This window comes from Cornus florida, unplaced genomic scaffold, assembly GCF_030987335.1.
Source record: "Cornus florida cultivar Cherokee Brave unplaced genomic scaffold, ASM3098733v1 CherokeeBrave_3.0.0_Hap2_Chr08, whole genome shotgun sequence".
Classification (NCBI taxonomy): Eukaryota; Viridiplantae; Streptophyta; class Magnoliopsida; order Cornales; family Cornaceae; genus Cornus; species Cornus florida.
The window spans coordinates 43,245,861-43,261,851 of record NW_026775578.1 but is presented as its reverse complement, the minus strand read 5'-3'; the positions used below and the strand labels follow the sequence as shown (position 1 = coordinate 43,261,851).

The 15,991-nt window shown below is 35.9% G+C and overlaps 1 protein-coding gene and 1 pseudogene across 1 annotated transcript; both read left to right on the top strand.

Annotated features, from left to right (window-relative positions):
• The first annotated feature begins 3,025 nt into the window (after nucleotides 1–3,025).
• On the top strand, nucleotides 3,026–5,149 carry LOC132270146 (putative pentatricopeptide repeat-containing protein At3g16890, mitochondrial; annotated as a pseudogene).
• A 1,362-nt stretch (nucleotides 5,150–6,511) lies between these two features.
• LOC132270144 (AMSH-like ubiquitin thioesterase 3) lies at nucleotides 6,512–14,595 on the top strand. The gene is made up of 10 exons (XM_059771346.1): nucleotides 6,512–7,119; nucleotides 10,307–10,371; nucleotides 10,460–10,535; nucleotides 10,631–10,828; nucleotides 11,133–11,227; nucleotides 12,895–13,000; nucleotides 13,078–13,124; nucleotides 13,338–13,668; nucleotides 13,796–13,889; nucleotides 13,985–14,595. The coding sequence occupies exons 1-10, from the start codon at nucleotides 7,003–7,005 to the stop codon at nucleotides 14,101–14,103; spliced, it is 1,248 nt and encodes a 415-aa protein (XP_059627329.1). The 5' UTR covers nucleotides 6,512–7,002; the 3' UTR covers nucleotides 14,104–14,595.
• Nucleotides 14,596–15,991: the final 1,396 nt, after the last annotated feature.

Sequence of the window (15,991 nt, the reverse complement as noted above, 5' to 3'; positions counted from 1 at the left end):
TTGCTTGGAAAGATATTTCTTTACCAAATGAGTGGTTTCTTGAAAATGAAAATCATCCAGTAAACATACAAAATGATATCTGTAGTCTTGATAGAATTCAGGAATATATTAATGGAACAGTTATAATAAGCTTTGATGAACAACGCCTTCTGACTCGTTCTCATCCTTTTACCTTCTCCCGACTAGATCTTGACAAAGATAGCGACTCAGTCCCTCCTCCTGCAAGAAAAAATTCAAAACTTAATCCTCCGTTTAAAGACACTAAGTTAAAAGGCATTAACATTGAAGAACAAATTAGTCATCCTTGCTATGAGCGAACTCCTCCAGTTACTGTTAAGTCTCAGTCTGCGCCTAATTCCCCCTCACCTTCTGATTTCATTGGTAACATAAACCCAATAGATCCTTCGCTAAACACTATTCGTAAACCTTTTAAATATGATCTCTCTAAGTTACATGATGAATAGTCCTCCCAGAAAAATAAAGTAAAAAGAAAAACCTTCCAGAAAAATCATACTAAGAAGGAACAACAACGAATCCTCTGTCATTGGCAACGATTCATGACAGAACACCAACTAGAAATCAAAATTTTTGATTATCTAGAAAACTGTTATAATCAAATCAATGTATTAACCAAAGTCAAGTGGAAAAAATCAGATAAATCAATAACCACATCCTCTCATCCTCCCTTAGATTCAGTAATTCTAGATCACATGGGAACAGAAATTACAGCATCTCCTTTAAAAGTTACTACCACAATCGCTGAAAATGACACTCGAAAAATTATTGAACAAAATAACTTTACTAATCAATATTTACATACTATTAGGAATCAACTCGATAAGATTGAGCTTTCCCTCACTCAGCCTACCATTCCTTCTGTTACCCCCACTCCCCTTGAGTCACTAATTATTTCTATGCCTACACAACGAAAAGGACTTCCCAATACCCTTTAGATCCATAAAGTTATTGCAGAAGCCCATATTAAAATGAGAGAAGTTGAGTCCAGGCAAAAGGGAGCAGATAAGGCCCAGGCCAGAGGAGGTTGTAATCGTCTATAAATAAGGGAAATTGAGAGGGAAAAGGGGTTAGAAAAGATTGGGAGTGAAAAATTTCTCTCTCTGTAATTGGGGGAAATTCTTTGTACTTTCATGTAGAGATGGTGTTGGAGAGAGACATAGACAATCTGCCGAAGAACCCAGCGAACTACGAAGCACTGACACCATTTGGGTTCTTGGAGAGAGCAGCTTTGGTGCATCCCCACCGTAAATCTGTGGTCCATGAGTCTCTGCACTACACGTGGCTCCAGACTTACCAACGATGCCGTCGATTGGCCTCCACTCTCTCCAACCGCTCCATCGGTATCGGTTCCACGGTACTTCCATTGCTTCAATTGAAATTTTGCTCCACCCTCTGTTTGGTTGCTCAGAAAACTCAAGAAAAATATAAGATTCGAATAATTAAATTGTCTTATATAACATTTATTTGCAACTCAACCGAACAGAGTTACTTGTTTTGTATATGCAATTTGATGACTTATTTGTTGACTGAATTACTATTTTGACCATCTTGTGGAGTCGTTCAGATTTAAATTATGCCGTAGAATTGATTTTCTTGCTCATTTTTTTTATGTCGGATTTTTATTGAAATATATGAATTCATACAAGATTCATAGTTATTTAGTTTGTTAAGATGGTTTGGAGATTTTTTTGGTTGGTGGATTGAAATGTTTCAATTTTAAGGGACACTAATACAGATTATACCTGAGTATTTCATATTTGTGTCGAGCACGGATTAGATTTGGAATTGGAGAAAATGCATTTAAAATTTTGAACCAATTTTCTTTAAATTCCAAATCCAGATTCAGTACTCCCAAACATAACAGATATATATTTGAGAATCCCAAATGAAATATCATTTTGTTCCCTGAGTTCAGCATTTTAGTTGTATTGAGTCAAAACTATATTTTTGTGAGCTTGATTGAAGTTCTGAAATATCAGTTGAATTGGGCTGCTTATATTTTAATTAACCATGCTTATCAATAAAAAAAAGTCTCCATTTCAACTGGAAGCTCAACAACCTAATCAGTAAATGTATGAAATTCAAATTGAAATCATCATAGATCTTACCTTGAACTGCGCACTGAACAGGAAAGGCTACGGTGGAGCTAAGTTTATTAGATCTATAATCTTCACTATTATCTTATTGCTCTTATATTGTAAAGCAATTGGCATTGGGGCAGACATAATGATAGTTTCAATTTTCACATAACATGTGTTGTATTTTATCGGCAGAATACTCATTTGTCTAAGTAATGATATCAAAGTTTGCTTTGAATGCAACCTAGCCAGTCTTGGTCTGATCTGAAATCCACCAGAGCCAAACATGTCTCACTGCCAACTCCTCTGGTGACTGGAAGCTAAAAATATCATAATCTTGAATATCTGTTGTGCATCTCAGTGCATTTTTTTGTTGTTTAAGTAGGATTTTTCCTTGTCACCAAGACCAAATTTTCTTTCTAATTAAACCAATGAAAATATGTATGTTTAAGTTTCTCTAATATTGAATATCACAGGATATATTTTTTAGACTAAAGTATAAGAAAAAAATCATCTGGTGGCTAAAAGATTAAACTACAAACCGCAAAATAATGAATAATGATTTTGCCATGTATAATATATATTTATGTGAGGTACTTGTTCCCTTGTGCAATTTGTTTCAGATCTTGTTGAAACTTGGCAGCTTACTGTTATTTTTCCAACACTGGCAGGTGGCCGTAATTGCACCAAATATCCCAGCTATGTATGAAGTTCATTTTGGAGTTCCAATGGCTGGAGCTCTCATAAATCCTGTCAATATTCATCTGAATGCATCAACAATTGCTTTTCTTCTAGGGTTTTCGTCATCTGCAGTTGTTCCAAGGGACATGAGAGGGTTTTCTTCTTTGGCTTCTAGGGCTTTACCTGCAATCCGAAACCAATCAGAAAAATTTCACAATCAGTGAAAACAATCCCCAATTTTTGAAAATTTAACGGCTGTTGACCACAAACCTACCAACAACAACAACATCGAAGCTTCTTTTAGAGGTAAGTCTTTATTGAACTCTCAATTCAAAAACCCCAACTTGCCTTCTATTACAAACAGTCACATTTCAGTTAATAAACACAAATTACATGAAAAACCAATCGACCATCAGTACATTTCTCAGATACTTTCAAGTAAAGACTGGTTCTTGTTGCTAAACCACGAGTTTAAAGTGAAGCGGATCAGTTTGAATCATCAGTTAATTGTGAGTATTCTACAAAATCAGGAAAACCCATTGCATCCTTTGAAATTTTATATCTGGGTTTCGAATATCGACCCTGTGTTCGCGAGAAATCAATCGATTAGGGGTGTCTTAGCTAATTCCCTTTATAGGAAAGGTCCGGTAGTCTTATCAGTTGAGTTGATTCGAGATATTAGAAGCTCTGGGTGTCAGGTTACTGAAGATTTGTTTTGTATTTTGATTGGTAGTTGGGGGAGATTAGGGCTGGCAAAATACTGTGATGAAGTTTTCGGGCAAATTTCATAATGCAGTTATAGATGCATTAGTGAAATCGAATTCACTTGATTTAGCTTATCTGAAATTTCAACAGATGCCGTCAGATAATTGCAATCCTGATAGGTTTACATATAATATCCTCATTCATGGAGTTTGTAAGGTTGGTGTAGTGGACGAGGCAATGCGTTTGCTGAAAAAGATGGATGGTTTGGGATATTCACCCAATGTGTTTACTTATACGATACTAATTGATGGGTTTTGTAATGCAAAAATGGTTGATGGAGCGTTTAGAATATTAGAGAAAACGAGGGAGCGAAATGTGAGTCCAAATGAAGCCACATATAGATCATTGGTTAACGGTGTGTTTCGTTGTCTATTCCCACAGAAAGCATTTCAGCTGTTATCTAGATTTGTGGAGGGGAAGTCGGTTTTGCCTAAAGTAGCTTGTGATACTATTTTGCATTGTCTTTCTAATAATTCTTTGCCGAGAGAGGCGGCGGAGTTTTTGAAAAAGGCTAGCGAGAGAGGTTATTTTCCTGACAGTTCAACATTTAATGTTACAATAACTTGTTTTATTAAGGGACTGGACCTTGAGGAAACATGTAAGATACTCGTTGGTTTTATTGATCGAGGTGTGAAAGTGGGGTTTAATACTTTTTTTCTTCTTACTGAGGCTCTGTATAAGTCCGGACGAGATGAAGAAGGGACTCGGTATTTAAAAAAGATAATTCAGGATGGACTTGTGGCAAATGTCTTCTCATATAACATGGCAATTGATTGCTTCTCCAAAGCTAAAATGATGGACAGAGCATTGGAGACCTTCAGAGGGATGCAACAAAGAAATATTGCTCCTAACCTTGTTACTTTCAATACTCTAATTAGCGGGTTTTGCAAGACTGGGGAAGTAGGTAAAGCACGGGAGTTGTTGGAGATGCTCTTAGAACAGGGTTTCAGACCAAATATTTTCACTTTTAGTTCAATAATTGATGGCCTTTGTCGCGTGCACCAGATCAAGGATGCTTTTGATTGTTTCACAGAAATGCCAGAGTGGGGCATCATTCCAAATACTGTCACATATAATATTTTGATCCGCTCGTTATGTATTGTGGGGGATGTTGCCAAATCAATGAAACTTTTGAAACAGATGCAAGATGATGGAATAAGACCCGGTATATTCTCTTTCAATACTCTTATCCAAAGTTTCTGTAAAATGAATAAGATTGAGAAAGCCCAGAAGGTTCTTGTAACCATGTTGACTTCAGATTTGAGTCCTGACAATTTTACTTATTGTGCTTTTATTAAGGCATTGTGTGAATCGGGGAGATTTGATGAAGCTACGAACTTGTTCTTCTCTATGGAAGCAAATGGATGTGTTCCTGATGCTTATACTTGTCACTCATTGATTGATGCCCTAGTTCAGTCAGCTTACTCTGAAGGGGCCAAGGATATAGTCAAGAGATGCAAAGAGAGGGGAATTATGTTATAACCCATCCTTATCTCATATAATGGGTTTTTCTTTAGATTCTTATGATTTATATTCATGAGGTTGGGCTGCTAAGTAGAGCTTTTTGCTCTGAAAGTAGGTGGAGCTATCGATTACCAGGCTGCTATGTTACCTGCTGCATTGTGGAATCAGGTACATTTCAGGTACATAACACGAACTCCAATGTTGTCCACACTGAACTTTTTTCCCCCCCTTTATTTCCTAGCTTTTTGCTGCATGCATTCCTGGTGGATATCCTTGTACTGTTTCTGAATTTGGATAGTTATAATATGCAGTTAAAAATTCTTTTAATCTGCGCTTTTTTGTTTTTGTTTTTGTGTGTGTGTACTATCTTGGAGATTTCTTCATGTATAACTAGCTGAGTTTTTCTAAAGGAATTAATGATCTTATGTAAAAAGATAAATTTTGTTATTTTTATTTTTTAATTAAACTAATGTTTGATGTGACATGGGTCAATTCTTGCAATTCCTTGGCTGATTTTTTCTGAGTTGAGGTTTGTTTTGTTATTGAAATACCTATCATTAGCCATGCCTGCAGAAAGATGAGTTCCAATTATAAATGCTTGCAATTCCTTATAAATTTTGCTGGCGTGGACTATGTTATTTTCATGATAAACTAATTTGAGATTTTGGTATTTTAGCGTTCCAGCATTTCCTGGCATGCCATTTGTTGGAATCAACTTTAAACTGAATAGTTGTGGTTGCTATAGCTATAACATCCCTTTATATGGAGCTTTTTAAAAATTTGAATCTCAACCCTTTCACCTTTTAAGTGAATTTTGTCATTGTGATCTAAGAATTAGTTGAAATCCTAGTGACACATGAGGGGAAAGAGAATGAATGTGTGTGTGAGAGAGATAAAGGACTTACTAAATCGAATATTCAATCATAAAGCTGTAAATCACTATTATACCAAAGCCATGTATATTTCTTGAACATAATAAAAGAACTACTAGATAGTCTAACGACTCAAATCCCTATCCGATACTATAACCCTAAAATAAGAAAATATTCCTAAAAATTACCCTTGGAAGTCTTTCGCCAAATTTTTTGCATATCGCATGTCTCGTGGAGCGCATCATGATCAATATCATTGGTACGTGAGAATAATTGATTTAAAATGACTTCTAAGTATTGATACAAGCATACTGAATAGGGCATTATGATTGACAAAAGAAGATTATTCCAATATTGAATAATTTGTAATAGCTCAAATCTGTAAGAATAATCAGATGTTTGAATTATTTACTCTTCCACCTATCCCCTTTGAAGGAGAGTGCCTTAACCTCCAACTCCTAAATTGGAGACTGTGCTGGTCGTTTCAGCTTTTTAAGATGAGTAATAGGCAGGAAAAAGGTGGTGCTTGAAACTGAAAAAAGGTCGAAGAAAAATGAAAATCAGCACCATTCCTATTATTTCTTACCCTTACGAGGGCTTATGTTGAAGGGCTAACGAAGGGGCAGCATATAATGTTGGAATAATGGAACAACATATACTTCCTATTATTTAAGGAAGGATACTGGACCTTCTGATTGATTTTGAGCGTAAAAATGGTGCAAATCAACGAGAAAAGGATTTGGATTTGAAGTTTGACTCTTTTTAGCTGAATATAGAACTCCTTTCATCCCTACGCAGAAGTATTCTAAAATGTATCGTCTTGAAACTAGTTGAATTTCGCAAAACTGAATTTATTCTAATTTTATATATTGATTTGACCTAAAATTGGGATAAAATTCATGAAAGATTTATATGTCGACATATACGTATAAACATAGTAGAAGATTGAATTGAACTATAGAATCAAGCCTATTTTTAATACGATGAGTTTTACTTAGCGGATACGTCCAGACCATCGATCTCTCAATTTAATTGGTGTTTACGTCGCCGAGTGGAACGACTCCGTTTACCTCTGCCGTGAACCCTCCCGGCACCACAGAAATCCCGGCTGTTCACGCCGAAAAATGAGGCCGCTTCCGGAGAATCCGTTCAATTTGAATGCGGTCGCTCGAAAGATCGACGTCGACAATCGAATCGCTCTCCGCAATTACTACCGAATCGCCGATGACCTTGTCAAACAGGTTCGGTTATTTGTATATACCTGTTCGATATTCAAATTCTTTATATATCTCTGTTTTTCATGATCATTGTTTAATGGATCTGATTTGATTTAAAAAAGTTAATTTAGTGCAATTTACAAGTGTTCAATTTGGTTTTTTAGGTTCAATGCATTCATCTTCCCCTTTAAAAAAATCATTTTCGTTCTTAAAAATAAACGATACAACGGTTGTGATGCCTCAATAACTTCTCGGTTTCGCTGTGAAGTTCTGACTGAAGAAATTTTGCTCCAACCTAGCAACACCATTTAAAAAAAAAAAGAGAGAGAGAATAAAATAAAATTAAAAGCATCTTGCTATAGTCTAAATTTGACAGTTTGTTATCGTTATTTGTAATCGAATTGTTGTAAATAATATTAGATAGCAATTGATGTGTTTATTTCAAAGTGAATGAGTATGCAATGTAGGAGGTTAATAAGTTTCAGTAGAATGAGATTGTTTGCTACGAGGACGAGCTGGTTTGCTCCTTCCAACAACCTTGATAAACCGGACTTGGTAGTATGTGTCATTCGGTGAATGTAAGACTTTTAAGGACAAAGTTGGGGAACAACGGAAATATGACATTCAATGTTGAATTTTGCTAATGCACTTACATCTGAAGTGTCTTGTTACCAGCAGCATGTACATGTTAGACATGGTTGTAAAGTTATGTTCATAGTGGATTAGCTTTAAGTAAGGACATGTTTTCTCATTTATAAAGTGACTTATTTCAAAGTAATTGAATTTTTTCAATCTGTTAAAGTGCTTTAAAAACGCTCCAACTTTTCTTATTTAGATTGTCATATAAGTATGAACTAATATATATATATATATATTTTTTGATAAGTAAAAATAATATTAAAAAAGGCGTTCAAAAGGAGAACGCATCCCAATTACAAAAGTGGAACCGGAGCTAAGGCCCCAAAGAATCCAGAAAAGTAATTAAATCATATGAAGAAGAACAAAAGCTCCTCTTCACATAATTGAAGAGAGAACGAAGAATGTAAAGTTTGACCGTTTCCGTAGGCGATTCTTTTCCTTCAAACATTCTGCTGTTTCTCTCCTTCCAAATGCATCACCATACGCAATGTGGTACAATTCTCCAGAACTCGCGAACGTCTCTTCTCACTCGACAACCTCTCCAAATATGAATCAATTCCTTAGTAGATCGTGGCATAACCCAACACATACCAAACAACCCAACAATAAGATTCCAACAGTCAATCGCCACAGGGCAATGCAAAAGGAGGTGGTTAACGGACTCCTCGCCATCCTTGCATAGACAACAACAATTAACTATACAATTGCCCCTTTTTCTCAAATTATCAATTGTCAGAATCTTTCCCCACACAGCAGTCCAAACAAAGAAAGCCACCCTAGTTGGAGCCATAGACCGCCAAATAGTTTTCCACGGGAAGTCTCGATTAACAAAATTTGACAAACATAAGAACAAAGATCTAACTTCGAAACGACCATGAGAAGAGGGAACCCAACTTAAAACATCATTACCTCTACCAACGCCCTCCTGTCGATACAGAAGATCCAAAAAAACACATACCTCGTCCATCTCCCAATCCTGAAAAGAGCGCCGAAAATGCACATCCCATATAATCCCGCCGCTATCAAGCCGATAGCAGTCGACTATGTAGGCGTGTTTATTAACGGCAATGCTATATAATCTTGGAAAAGTACGAGAAAGTGACTGATCCCCACACCAGAGATCTTCCCAAAACTGAATGCAACGTCCGTCATGGAGTTTGAATCTGATATGAGCCGAAAAAACATCCCATCCTTTCCGAATAGCCTTCCACATCCCTACTCCTCCCGCTAGGGTAACCGGACGCGTAGACCAACCTCCAGCCTCTTCGCCAAACCGACAAGAGACTAGCCTGCGCCATGGTCGATGTCTTTCCCTCCCAAATCTCCATAACCACTTACCCAAGAGAGCTTGATTGAAAGGAACTAAACGTCTTATACCAAGTCCACCCAATTTCACAGGCTTACAAACATCCTCCCATTTGACAAGGTGGTACTTGAACTCATCGCCCTTACCACCCCAAAGGAAATCCCTTTGAATTTTTTCAATCCTGTCTGCAATGGAACAAGGGATTTGGAACATAGAGAGAAAATAAGTGGGAAGGCTCGACAAGGTGCTCTTTATAAGAGTAACTTTACCCCCTTTTGACAAGTATTGCTTCTTCCAACCTGCTAATCTCTTCGCGTACCTGTCAATCACAGAATCCCAACTCCCCACTAAACTAGAAGAGACCCCTAGGGGCAAACCAAATAAGGAATAGGGAATGAGCTCACTCTGCATCCAAGGACTGCAGCTAAAGAGGAAATATCCGGAACATTCCCTACTGGGACGAGCATACTCTTTTTCACATTGACCTTTAGCCCGGAAACTGCCTGAAAACAAGTCAGAACACACCTCAAGTGTCGAAGTTGAGACACATCAGCATCACAGAAAACTAGGGTGTCATCTGCAAAGAGTAAATGGGAAATCTCCATCTGATGGTCTAAATCTCTACCCACTCTGAAACCCTTAACAAAACCAAGGTCCTCTGCCCTATGCATCAGTCTACTTAACCCCTCCATAACAACAAGAAAAAGGAAAGATGACAAAGGATCACCTTGTCTTATACCTCTAGAGCAACCAAAGAAACCGGCGGGAGAGCCATTCACAAGAACTGAAAACTTGACAGACGAAAGCCAGGTCTCAATCCATTTCCTCCACTTACTTCCAAACCCCATTCTTTGTAACAAATAGAGTAGGAAATTCCAATTCACATGATCATATGCTTTCTCAATGTCAAGTTTGCATAGAACTCCAGGAATACCACTCCGCAATCTGGAATCCACACATTCGCCAGCAATAAGAACTGAATCAAGAATTTGTCGTCCGCCAACGAAAGCGTTCTGGGAATCCGAAATAATTCCATCCATAACTTCCTTCATCCTTAAAGCGAGCACCTTAGCAATGAGTTTGTAAATGCAGCCCACCAAACTAATAGGACGAAAATCCTTTATATCTGAAGCACCTCCCTTTTTTGGAATAAGGGCATTGATTTACAGTAACTCAATTTCTTAAGCAACATAAAATTGAGCCTCTCTTTTTTTGCTGTTTTCTGATGTAAATTACTTTATTTCTTGGCATATCACTTGTGTCCAGGCAAGTATTTATCGGGGGGAAAGGAATATTGTAGACTTGTATATCATACTTCTTAGGTATTCAAGGTGAGGAATGAATGTTGCTGTCAGTTTTTTCCATATTGCTGAATTTATGAGACATATGGATGCATGTGCTTATTCTTCATTTTCCCAGTTTGGTGTCTGAAACAATACCATTCCATCGAGATTACCAGGTTTTTCTTACAAAAGAGAGAACATATTACAGGAAGGTGAGTAGGGTGTACCTGTTTTCGTAGCTACTCTATTTATATGTTTCAGATTCATGGTGACACGGCATCTTCTTGCTGTTATGTTGTTGTTTCAGAAACTGTTAGCTGTATTAGATGAGCTTGAATCTTTGAAGCCAGAATTCGACCGTCGAGTGAATGAAATGAACAAAGCTTTTGCAAGAGCTCAACACTATCAACTTGATGGCCGAGAAAGAACATATGGTTCAGATGCATTTTCTCTGGAATGGCCATCTGTCAATAGGGAAGTTTCTTTGAGCATAGATAATAACCAGGTATTTAGCCAGTACATGGTGTTTTAAAGTCTTACTTATGTTTACTTTAGAGTGTTATGAACAATTCTTTTTCCTTTTTCTTATTTTATATCCTTCAATGAGTGGTTCTTTTAATATTTAATTTTTATGGATTCATTTGCTATGCATTTATTTATTGTCCTTATTCCTAGGAGCATATCAGTTATAATGTCTGCTAAGTCGTCGTGTCCTTTCTTTCTTAATTTAATTTCAGTCATTATGTTTTCCAAAATTTTGTTCCAAATTTTTTTTTCCTCATTCTTTTTCTTTCTTCTTGTGGTCTTAGCCAGTTAGGATGGCGCTTTTGTCTTCACGGATGCAAAACAATGGTCAGACTCGGGTTTTGCCATCAAATTCTATTGACATGCAGTTCCAGAAGCTGTGAGTACACTGTTCAATGGTAACATCATGTTTTAGGGTTTTGAGGCCTGTAAATAATGTTCGTTGGCTTGTGCTTTCTATAATACTTGTTAAGTTTGTATTTTTGGAAGTTGCTACTGGAATTTGTGGTCTTTATATGTCATGGGTGAAGTTATAGTCATCAAACGGTGATTTCTCTATCCTATTCCATGAGTGCCACTATCCTTTATGGCTTTTGTTGTCTTCACTTACTGTGTGACTGCCCATTTCCAGAGTACTCTATGTCTCATTTTGAGAGAACGGTCCTCAATGGTGTTAACTAAACTCAAAAGATTGTGTTGAATGCATGTCTAGGAGTGTTTGCAAAGTGTTAATGTCCGATGCAGACATAGAATTTTGTAGAAGTGTCTCTGTTTATGAGTTTTGATTTTTCTGTTGGACAATGAAGGATCAATGATTCCAGCTTTAAAATTTATAGCATATTGCAACTTTTGCGAGTTTGTTTTTAATTTTCAGGAATTAGTTTAAATGCAACGGTATGTTGTTTGTTATTCAGTTAATGACAGAGGTTTTTTTATCAAGGGATTGATCGTGTATGTTTAATTTGGGATATCTTATGGAGAAGGTTGGTGGAGGGAAATATTGGAGCAGTTGGGTGGTTGGGTTTGGAGGGATTACAGGAATTTTCTGCGGTTGGTCTTATGAAGGGGTGGTGGATCTTTTAGGTCATCCTAGGTTCGTTGTTGGAATTGATGTATGGTATGGGAACATAGCTTTGAGAGTTGAATACCTAGAAGGCTAGAACTATGATGGAGAAAAGTGGAGATGCACTTTACAGGTATAAGAATGTTTCCGAGGATGAAGCTTTGATATGGCACATGTTAGATGATATGCAGACACTTGGGACCATGCTATTTTCTTTTTGAGTCATGCATGGTTATACCTTTCGTAATCTTTTAGGTTATATGCTACTAGATGAGTTTTTTACTCCATCCTGTACTATTTTTTCCATTTTTACAATTTCAAGTTTGCAAGCATTGAATGCATTGTAAAAGTGAAAGTAAAAACTTTCAAGACTAATCCTTTGTTCAAAATTTCATGCTAGTTGTTGCATTCAAATTCAATTAGAAAAGTGTAATATAGGAATCTTACAGCAATCTATAATTTGATTTTTTGAAGTGTCCATCTATGCTGGACATCCAAAAATGGAAATATGGCGTGACAAATAATATGCAGAAAAAAGCACTGTGTTTTAGAAATCAAGGGTATTATTATAATTTGTAGGTTTTCTCAATTATAAGCTGTAGTTGCAAGTCCTGGTGCAGTTCATGTTATGTTATTGGGTCATGGTATATGGTCTATACTTTATGGTTGGTTTAGATGAGTTCCATTAGTGGAAGGTATAAATTTTTGTTTTTGGACTCGTACTCCTAATTGGGTTCAGAGATCTCCAGAGACTCCACCAGCATATATAAAGGTGTATGTCTGTATTCCTTCGATTTGTATTTTTAATTTCTCTGATAGTTGCTTTTATCTAAACTGCGTACAAAATATTTTTGCACGAGTTTGAAGACGATTAGGCTGTATCTTGTTGATACTGATTTGTAAATGTGAATTTAAAATTTTAAACATCTCTGTTTTTTCTAATTCTCGGAAGGGTGACATTATGGTACATGGTTGACATGCAGATCTGTTAGTCTACCTCTTCCCAAGAAGGAAACATTGTCTAGACACTCAATTTTAGGCCCAGATGGTCTTCAAGGTCAGTGGCTGGGTCCTAGTGCAGAGATAAAGGTAAAATTCATTCATGGCATTTTATCTAGTATTAAATTAAAATTCCTTGAATTGATCAATTCCATTATGTAATACAGGTTCATTATCCAAGCAATATGGACTTAACTGCAGATGAAAATTCAGGGTCAGGACTTCAACAAAACTCGATGATTCCTATTTTAACCTGCAAATTCTTACTTATTTTATTGTACCTGGTTTGAGGTCCTACTTAATATTCTTTTTGTAGCATTTGAGAGAACTGCCTCAAATATTGCTCTTGATACTTTATGCTAATTATATTTTTCTAAAGTTGCCTGCTTGTAATATTTTTTTTATCTGGTGTCACCTATTGTTATAGTCTGAATCAGGCTGGACAATACGACATCGTGGCAGTAAAAGATGGCGATTTGGAAGTGAATAGATCTACCATGGAATCAGTGCTCTCCTTAGATGATGGTAGATGGGTATCTCCTTCAGTGGATTCCTGTCCTCCATTTAATATTGAAGCAAGGAGAAATTATCTTCCACTGGGCAATATCAGGCAACCTTCTCCACCTCCTGTGCTTGCTCAAGTACAACCAGATATTGTTCCAATCTCCCCATCAAGAGTTACGGATCCAAAACCCGGGCCTGCGAATCCATCCAAGGATGAGATTCCTGGTTCTAATTCTTATCAGCATTTACACATTGTATGCCTTGTGCTGATTTTTGAGCTACAATTTTTTTGTTAACAGTTGATGCTGACAAACTTCTTTAATCTTGCGTATTTATGTTGTTGATAAATGTGATGTTAATATCATTTTACTCCTATTGCAGTCGGTAAAGATGATGGAAGATTTTTTGAGATTGGCACAAGCAAATACAGCAAAAAACTTAGAAACATGTGGTGTGCTTGCTTGCTGGCTTACTGGTAATTAGCACAAAGTTTCTGAAAATATGAAGAAGCTGCTATCTTTGATTTTTTATAAGTGTAATTTCTTATGTTCTTTTTTATTCTGTCTGTAGAAAAACAGGGTATTCCATATTACTACACTTACAATCCCAAAGCAGGAATCAACTTCAGACTCGGTAAGAAAATAGTTCTCACATTATTAGTTGGTTCAGTTTTATTGGCCTTTTTTTAGTTTCAGCTTTTTATAATTTCAAATTGTTTTTCTAGTTTTCTTAATGCTGCCATTTTGTTTTTTATATTTATTTTATATATATGTTGTCAACTCTGAATGCTGATTCTTGTGACTGTTTGAGGAGAAGGAGGTTTCAGCATCAATGATATTTAAATATATCCTACGAAAGTTCCTATCTTCATTTTCCCAGGAGGATCCTTTTGGAGGGAGAGGTATATCCTATGAAAGTTCCTATCTTCATTTTCCCAAGAGTACCCTTTTGGAGAGGTTTATCTGTGCTTTTGCCACTGAGGCAAATACTAAGAACTTTTTTCACTGGTTAAATCAAAGAGTTGCTATCCTGTTTCTGAGTTTTCTAAATGAGGCAGATAGGGTGTGAATAATGTGTTGATAATTCTAATCCCACTATAACAAGTGTTAAAATACAAGCTTGCGCTTGACTTCATGGTCACAGAAATCCGAGCAACCATTGAACTAAGGCTCTAATTTAATTCTGATACCTTATTGATCATGCATTGGCAGTTTTTATTTAATATTATATTGATGCATCGTTTAATGTTCAGTGTCAGACATTGAATGAAGAAGAAATATTCGAGGTTCAAGACAAATTATCCCTTTTCCATGGTCACAAGTAACACATGCCCTACCACTGGGCTATCACACCACATCCAATATAATATATACTTTTATATATATATAAATAATAAATTTGTCATTGAATAAATAACAAAATAATTTAATAACTTATTATATACTTTATCTAATTTATTGATGGAGTGGGGATTTGAACTTGGGCCTTTGGCCACAAGCAATACATGCCCTACCACTGAGCTATCACACCACATCCAATATAATATATACTTATATGTATATAAACAATAAATTTGCCATTGAATAAATAACAAAATAATTTAATAACTTATTATATACTTTCTTTTTTTAATTTATTGATGGAGTGGGGATTCGAACTTAGGCCTTTGGCCACAAGTAACACATGCCCTACCACTGGGCTATCACACCACATCCAATATAATATATACTTATATATATATAAATAATAAATTTGTCATTGAATAAATAACAAAATAATTTAATAACTTATTATATACTTTGTCTAATTTATTGATGGAGTGGGGAATCGAACTTGGGCCTTTGGCCACAAGCAATACATGCCCTACCACTGGGCTATCACACCACATCCAATATAATATATACTTATATGTATATAAACAATAAATTTGCCATTGAATAAATAACAAAATAATTTAATAACTTATTATATACTTTCTTTTTTTAATTTATTGATGGAGTGGGATTCGAACTTAGGCCTTTGGCCACAAGTAACACATGCCCTACCACTGGGCTATCACACCACATCCAATATAATATTTACTTATATATATATAAATAATAAATTTGTCATTGAATAAATAACAAAATAATTTAATAACTTATTATATACTTTATCTAATTTATTGATGGAGTGGGGATTCGAACTTGGGCCTTTGGCCACAAGCAATACATGCCCTACCATTGGGCTATCACACCACATCCAATATAATATATACTTATATGTATATAAACAATAAATTTGCCTTGAATAAATAACAAAATAATTTAATAACTTATTATATACTTTCTTTTTTTAATTTATTGATGGAGTGGGGATTCGAACTTAGGCCTTTGGCCACAAGTAACACATGCCCTACCACTGGGCTATCACACCACATCCAATATAATATATACTTATATATATATAAATAATAAATTTGTCATTGAATAAATAACAAAATAATTTAATAACTTATTATATACTTTCTCTAATTTATTGATGGAGTAGGGAATCGAACTTGGGCCTTTGGCCACAAGCAATACATGCCCTACCACT

Excerpts from the sequence above, each read along its gene's own strand:
- LOC132270144 (XM_059771346.1), top strand. The coding sequence starts at position 7,003 with ATGAGGCCGCTTCCGGAGAATCCGTTCAATTTGAATGCGGTCGCTCGA. Across the intron at positions 7,120-10,306 it reads CCGATGACCTTGTCAAACAG|GCAAGTATTTATCGGGGGGA; the intron begins GTTCGGTTATTT and ends ACTTGTGTCCAG. Across the intron at positions 10,536-10,630 it reads AGAGAACATATTACAGGAAG|AAACTGTTAGCTGTATTAGA; the intron begins GTGAGTAGGGTG and ends TTGTTGTTTCAG.